The 7,957-nt window shown below is 41.9% G+C and overlaps 1 protein-coding gene across 3 annotated transcripts in view; it reads left to right on the top strand.

Annotated features, from left to right (window-relative positions):
• The first annotated feature begins 292 nt into the window (after nucleotides 1–292).
• The window catches only part of gpc1b (glypican 1b), a 64,281-nt gene continuing 56,616 nt past the window's right edge, over nucleotides 293–7,957 (top strand). The window contains exons 1-2 of one of the 3 annotated variants that reach the window (XM_034226144.1): nucleotides 293–431; nucleotides 563–1,080. In XM_034226144.1, coding sequence (XP_034082035.1) covers nucleotides 921–1,080 — 160 coding nt within the window. In that variant the 5' untranslated portion in view covers nucleotides 293–431; nucleotides 563–920. Of the gene's footprint in view, nucleotides 1,081–7,957 lie in introns of all 3 variants that reach the window. The other 2 variants (XM_034226145.1, XM_034226143.1) reach the window with 2 other exon arrangements.

Genomic DNA, 7,957 nt, shown 5'->3' with positions numbered 1-7,957 from the left:
ATACAATAAATAAACACACACACGGTGTGTTAGACTGATACTAAGTGGGAATGACGGATGCTTTTTCCAAAATGTAATAATACTAATATTTAGATGAGACAGAATGAAATGAGGGAGGAGCGCGAAACCTCGTGCACGATCACATTCACTTTTCTCTCTCTCTCTCTCTCTCTCTCTCTCTCTCTCTCTCTCTCTCTCTCATCTCTCTCCTCTCTCTATCACTCTCTCTCTCTCTCTCTCTATCTCTCTCTCTCTCTCTCTATCTCTCTCTATCTCTCTCTCTCTCTCTCGCCCTCTCGCCTCCTCCTTATTCCACACAGTGGCAGCGCTGGCATAGCATCGTTGAGAATACCCTGAGCCGGGAACGATCTGCGGTAACTGCCAGTGCGCACCTCCTCACTCTCAGATCCCTGCGGGCCGTCATATAGTCGGTAGGCGTGTGGCGACAGAACCCGGCTGCACAGCGTCAGTGCAAAACACTGCTATTTTCTGCCACGACCTAAATAATTTCAGCTGTAAACGCGTAACCTAATTATTTCATCTCCTGCTTCTCCCTCTCTAGGTGAGCTAACAAAACAAACAGTGGATATACAACACAGGAGATCTGAACTCTTCCTGGGCACAGCTGGAGAATTGTTTTGGGGAAAATAACTAAGCTGCTGTCCTGTCCACATTGCTCCCCCAGGAGTGTGTGGAGACGGGACCTCTGCGCGGTGAAGAGTCGCTCCTGTGCCGTACAGACGCACTATAAGATCAGGAGGGATTTAGAAAGGAAGGTGGAGGATATTTTACGCACAGCAGCAATCAGTAGCCTTGTGTGACACGCGGCTTCCTACTGCGAGTCCCCTGCTCCGTTTAGGACTCAACACAGTCGCTTCGGATTTGCACTTGACTAAGTCCACACACAGCAGTCGGCTGGGATGGATTCCTTCATCATAGCGGCACTGGCGGTGTGCTCTCTAACGGCACCAGCCTATGGGGACAAAGGGACCAGCAAAGCCCGGAGTTGTTCGGATATCAGGCAGTTTTATAGCGGGAAAGGATTCACTCTGGATGGGGTCCCTCAGTCTGAAATATCAGGTAAGTTCCCTCTGTGCGCACTCATACTGTGGATGTGGAATACATGTTTTATTTACCCCAAACACACTTTCAGGATCATATACCGGTCGATTAACAATGCAACATTTTGCCAATAAATGTTCACTACACTGTGAAGCCCCATACAGTTGCTATGAACTCATTGCCACTGAGAACCATAATCCCTCCGCAAGTCCCCTTAGGAATGTTAGTCTATTTTGGGGCCAAAGTCGCACCTGCAGTCTCAGTATTTGTTGTATAAGTGTTCATCCGACCTACCCTGTAAACATTTATAATTCTGAAAATGAATGATAAATGTTGCATACAATATTGTTTTTAAAAATCACTGCAGGAAATTGTAACCTCCAAATGTGCCTTGTTAAGTTGTTAATCACACGCTAACAATTAAGTGTTTTGTTGTAAGAGTGAGCAAACCCAGGTTCTATCTTTTTACCTTTAATACCTTTTGGCACACACTTTTCAAGTCACATGCTGAAGCAGGTGAGCTCTAGCTCTTGGCTATTTCTCAGGATGAAACACTGCTTTGAAAAGACATTAAGACAGTAATGTCACAGACAATCTGGGTGTTTGATCCCTCATCAGAAATATGTAAAAGTCCCTCAAATTCACTCACACTTGACATTTTGAGAAACACAGATGCAGAACCAGAGACTGTTTTTCAGTTCTCATTTCTCAGTTTCCATACACTAATCTGCTACTGACGCTTCTTAATCTTCCTTTTAAGCCGCCTGGTCTCTGTGCGTTGAATTCTATGAATTGCCAGTCACTTGACCATGTGCTGTAACCATGCAAATAAGATGGTGCTCACTGTGTCATTCATGGGCTGATGTCAGACAGTCACAAGCCCCTCTGCAGTTCAGATGATTACATGTGTGCCTCCTCTGGAATTCAGTGCAACACTTTTACACACATGAACACACACACACACACACACTTTACTGAAATGTCAGGTTCTATGGTTACAGTATCGTTACGTACATGCATGGACAAGACTCAAGACTGTGACTGTGTGCTTACACAACCACTTTCCATGTGCACAGATTTAAAGGGAAGAAAATCTATTTTGAACTTGCTTACTTTTTAATTGCATTGTCCTAAAACTGTCAAAACAGTGACTGTGAAGAAAGTAATGACTATAAAGTACAACATTAATATTTGAAGTTATCTATAGCCTTTTAGCAGCAAGAAATGAATGTTAATGTGTGCAATGATTCTTACTGTAACCCAGCCACAGGCCCTCTCAATCTGATAACATACCCTTCCTCGGAAAGCCCCTTTAGACTGCGTCAGTCACCTTCTCTATTTTGTCCAATTCATTTTCCACAGATTGCTACACTACTGACAGTAGATAAACTCCTCTCCTCTGTGAAGACCGAAATGTTTGTCCATTAGCACAGGCCGTATAGCACAGAAGAGTGACTTTCTGCAGTAATCACCTAAAGGTCACACTCTCAGGATGATCCTAAAGTAGAAACTGCTCTATTTTCTGAAAGCATATCACACAGCACAGCACGTTTGCTGGAGCATTGTGTCGTGACCGAAATAGCATGTCAATGCTGTGGGCTTCGCTTTTCACCCTATAGATTGTAGTTGTTTATCACGCAGGTTTCTAGAGCTGACACTGAGATGCATACATGGAGAATCAAGTGTGTGCTTATGAGGAAGATGATATCTGATGAAAGGATATACAGTAGAGCATGCCTGGTGATTGCACTTGTAGAATAGGAGATTATAGGATTTGAGGGTGGGGCGGTAATGTGATGAAGCTGTTAGCTCATGTCATCACACCATACATCATAAGGTAGTAAGGGCCAAGTAGTAACTGGACACTTCTAATTTAATTGATTGACCATACTGAATAAATCATTTGGCAGAATTAACGCCAGCACCGGTCCCTTTGAAACCCTTTTCTTCCAAATGTCTGTAATCCATAATGCTTTAAAGATAAAATCTGTCTTGTCATGACACCACCTATTCTTCTTGTTTCAATCAATGATGTGGAGCTTACTTAAGTCTGGGGTCAATGCATTGCATTCCTAGTAAGAGTGAAAATAAGGGAGTGAGACAGAGACTGAGTGCCGGGGAGAGATAGAGACCTGAGAGCGAATAAGAGAGATGTATAGGTGGATACATGTTAGACAGAAAGAGAGATAGAGGGAAATGCAGATTTGGCTTTGACAATATTTCTCCCTGTGTCCCTGTCTCTTGGCTCTCGAGCATAAATAACCACTCATCGGCTCCAGTCTGACATATTAAACACCTCAGTAAAATATGAAAGATTTCATTCCAATGCCTTCTCATCATGAGCCACATGAACGTTTTGTGTGATCCCTGACATTTGAAGAAGGATATTTCCTGCTGTGACACCAGAGCTTGATCAACTTAATGTATTGGCGGTGCCTGACTCAAGGTCACATGCTGAGAACATCTCCTCCATTCAGTCTGGGAGGACAATGAGGGACGACTGCAGCCTGACTCTAAAAATCAAGTCCAGTGGCAGCACATTAAAATCCTTGTCAATGCTGCGCTACATGTTATGAGGTACAATTCCTTGGCACACCAAGTTGAGAATATACTTCTGAATTGAACATTTGATTACATTTTTAGATTAACAAAATATGTTATATCAAACACGAAAGCGTATGCAAACACATCTCAACAAGTTAGGACCTTTTGAAAAGTTAAAGCTAGCTTTTTTATTTAAATCTTAACAGTTTGTGTTTTAAAAATATACTTTTAACTTTTATACCACTGTTGGAATGAGTAGCCTTGATGAAAGATAATAAAGGAGAGGAAGAGAACTGCTCCCAACACCCCCCACCACCTCACAGTCCTTGTTTGATTATGCTCAGTCAGCGGTGAAAGAAGATTCCTAGATATTGTTTTCACACCGATGCACCTCATATAACAACGTGGATGGTCCCCTGTTCTTAAGTCATTTGCCCTAGAATAAAGCCATGCGGAAGAAAGCTATTGAGTTAAGGGTGAGCTGTTTGTTATTGTGTTAAATCTGTGTTTACTGGACCATAGGAACAGTATCCATTGAGCAGAAATGAAAAGTGATGGTTTGAAACTAATCATAATAAGTGTGATAAGTTTAACTCTCCCCAATGTGATCAGTATTGGAAACATATTTTTGTTGGTATTTACCACAAAATGGATGATTGATTTTTACGAGGCTCATCTGTCCCCTCCCTGCACTAGCCCCTCCCTGTCCCACCCCATCATTACAGTCGTGATGACTTATCTTTTTGTCTTTCAGGGGATGACATTCTTCATCCCTCTGTTTCTCTCTCTCTCTTCGGCTCTCGAGGAGAGAGGCGCCAGGCACTCTTTGAAAGCAGCTGGCAGCCAATGAGATGTCCAATGACATATAAGCCTTTTACAAAAAGACAAGCTGCATGAGACATCTGCAGAAAGGCTGGTAACATTTTGGTATGGCATCGGCTTTTCCCAGGCTGTATTTGTGTTGTTGTTGATTGCTTGTTGCTACAGGCTGATAGTGAGTTGCTCAGTGCTCTTAAGTGTCATCTCTAACCAGTGTTTGGCTAATGATACACTGGGATCGCTGCTCACCAGGCTCGCTAGGAACGGTTTGCTGACTAAAGACTGGCTTGTGGCTGGGATATGGGCTGATCAGTATGGTAGCCAACAGCGAAAAAGTATGGGAATGTTTTGAACTCAGTGGCTTGACTGTGAATTTTCCTTGATATGTATAATGGCAGCATTGTAGCTAAAACAGAGCATGAGTTTTCACACACAGCGTAGGAAATCTCCCCAGGCAACTCTCTTACCTCTTTGACTGTGTAATGATAAGATAATGGCTGCTATGTGTGTTTTCTGCCCCCTACAACCCTTACCAGCCAGTTGTTGAATGGAGGAGCCCACTGCCTGAATAAAATGGAGCTGGACAGCCAGGGAGACGCTGCAAAACCAACAACAAAACAGCTAATATATGAAAGAGATCACATTAATAAACATTTGTATCAGGGATGCACCAATCTAAAACTGATATTGGGATCTGGTATTGGTGCCAATGTGGACTATCTATTTCATTTTATGTTTACTTCAGATTTTCACATGCACGTACTGTATACCACTTCATGCATCGGCGATAGACCGCATAGCTGAAGCTGAAGGAGCTAACAACAAACATGTTTTCTGTCTTCATGTATTATTTCCTACAAATGTTTTTGGGCTAGAAAGCCAGTGTTTTCAGTGTCTGGAAAATATAACACAGTCAACTTAAACAAGCACCTTCATGAGCATCATGCCACAGAGTTTGACACATTTGAACTATTATTTACAAAGTTGTCGCTGCAAAATGTATTATTTTACTAAAAGTCAATCGTTTCGTTAATTCATATCTGTATTTGTTTGTTACATCCAATTTACCAAAAGTTATGAAAGCAATGTTTAATTCAAGCCTGGTGTTGCCTTAAACATAAAAGAATGATCCCAGTAACTTCCATAATGAGGCATACATAGTGTTCTTTAAACACTTTGTCTATTCCCAAGCCCAGGTAAGCAATTTGGATCGGTGCATCCCAACTTTTTAATTTACCCCCATTGGTATACAAGCACCCAATGAATCCGTGAATCTGCATAGTCTAGGATTGTACGTTAGGACAGCAAAAAATAGGTTCACGGTGTTCTCACTCAACTAATGCATTGCTCCATTAACAGTGTTACTGAGCTAAGATGTTAGTTTTCTGCCTCTGTAGTCAGATAATGAGCCTTACAGCAGCTTTTGTTTGCAGAAATAAATTACAAATTGTTTCACAAAACACATTCAGTTGTTAAAGGCCCTGTCACACTGTCCCGAAATTGACTCCCGATGGACACACGAATATGGAATTGTGAATTTCGCACGAAGATGACCCCGAACCACACACGAAGGCAACATTTACATTACATTTAAGACATACAACTGCAATGAAAGTACCAAAAACAATTATGTTACAGTACTATGATACTGTACTGATATCTTCAGACTTTGTTCTTTACTTTATCCGTCGTTATATGTAGAAAATATTACGTTTTCTCCGTAATGTTGTTTCCATAACAACAACAACTTCCTGTCAACTGTCCTTCAAAATAATATATGATATCCTTTTTAGTTTCACAGAACACAAATTGGGTTATTTACATAATATATTTACATGATTTTGTTGTGCAACCCGATGGACACACGATAAAGGAAATGTTCAAATTCGGCTCTGATCGTAGCAACATCGGGCCATTCGTGAGGGCATCTTAAGCCATCGTATGACCGCCGGTGGAGTTTCTCAGGCTCCGGCAGCAACTTAGTGAGCGGCAACTTCGTAAGGCACTCGTGAGGGCATCTTGTCAAATCGTGTCATCTTCGTGTTATCATCGGTGCCATCGGGCATTCGCCCTCACTCTGATCGGGGCGAATGCCCGATGCCACCGATGATAACACGATGCCCTCACGATGGCCTTACGAAGGGCACAATTGACACACGAATTCAACACGAAAATGAACCTCCGCAAGGTCCTTCGGCAATTTTTTGGCATGCCAAAGATTTTGCCACCGCTCACGAAGTTGCTGCCGGAGCCTGAGAAACTCCACCGGCGGTCATACGATGGCTTAAGATGCCCTCACGAATGGCCCGATGTTGCTACGATCACAGCCGAATTTGAACATTTCCTTTATCGTGTGTCCATCGGGTTGTTTTATTGCACAACAAAATCATGTAAATATATTATGTAAATAACCCAATTTGTGTTCTGTGAAACTAAAAAGGATATCATATATTATTTTGAAGGACAGTTGACAGGAAGTTGTTGTTGTTATGGAAACATCATTACGGAGAAAACGTAATATTTGCTACATATAACGACGGATAAAGTAAAGAACAAAGTCTGAAGATATCAGTACACAGGGGCGGATCTACCGGGGTGGCATGGGGTGGCAACTGCCACCCTAAACAATAGCCTTGCCACCCCAGCTGCCACCCCAGTTGGCATCTTTGTTTTGAAAGAAAAGTTGTGGCTCATCGGACATTTATGAGAGAAAGTCTCTAATGTCCCAGTGCAAGTGAATGCAGCACAAGATGCACGTCATGTAACCCCTCCCCCGGTCCTGGCGCGAGAGTGGAAATATGATTGGTGGCGAATTCACTTGAACGTGGGAACGGCGCAAAACGAGAAGCCTTTCGGACCCAAGTACTGAAGGAATGAGGTAGTTGCGGTCTACAATGACAGAGAAGAGAATGTCAAGTTTGGCTGTACTCAGCATTGAATCAAAACGCACTACAGCTGTTGATCTTAATAAGTTTGTGAGGCGTTTTGCTGAACAAAATAGTAATCGCCGCATTAGACAATAGACAATAGACATGCCAACTTGATGCTCTGCTCACGGATGACTCGATGAGAATAACAAACTGTTAAGATGATGACCTTGTATGCGTGTATATATATTTTTCTTTGAGGGGGTCTGCCCCCAAAAAACAGTTTTAAGTCATGAGAAAGTAAAATAAGACGGTGTGTAAAACTACACTGCCCAGCCAACAGAAAGTAACCACTTTGATTTAACTAGGCCAGTAGGTAGGACCTTCCACTGGATAATAACTGCAGCGATGTATATGTTTTAGCTGAATACACGTTTTTTAACCCTAATTGATGCAGTTAGTCACTTCTTTAATGTTTGTTCTTTCTGATGTAAAGTCAAGGTTGTAACTGTATATCAATAATGATATAATTACTTGTTTTTCAAATTTGAAGGAGGGTGAGCAAGCATCTTGATGAACATTCATCATTAACTCCTCCAAAAAATATAGTTTATTCAATAATAAATGAATATGTGAATCATAACAGTTCTTCACTATATCTGTAA

The sequence above is a fragment of the Gymnodraco acuticeps genome, unplaced genomic scaffold (assembly GCF_902827175.1).
Source record: "Gymnodraco acuticeps unplaced genomic scaffold, fGymAcu1.1, whole genome shotgun sequence".
In the NCBI taxonomy this organism is placed as follows: domain Eukaryota; kingdom Metazoa; phylum Chordata; class Actinopteri; order Perciformes; family Bathydraconidae; genus Gymnodraco; species Gymnodraco acuticeps.
The sequence above is the reverse complement of the archived record's forward strand: the minus strand, read 5'-3'. Positions and strand labels throughout refer to the sequence as shown.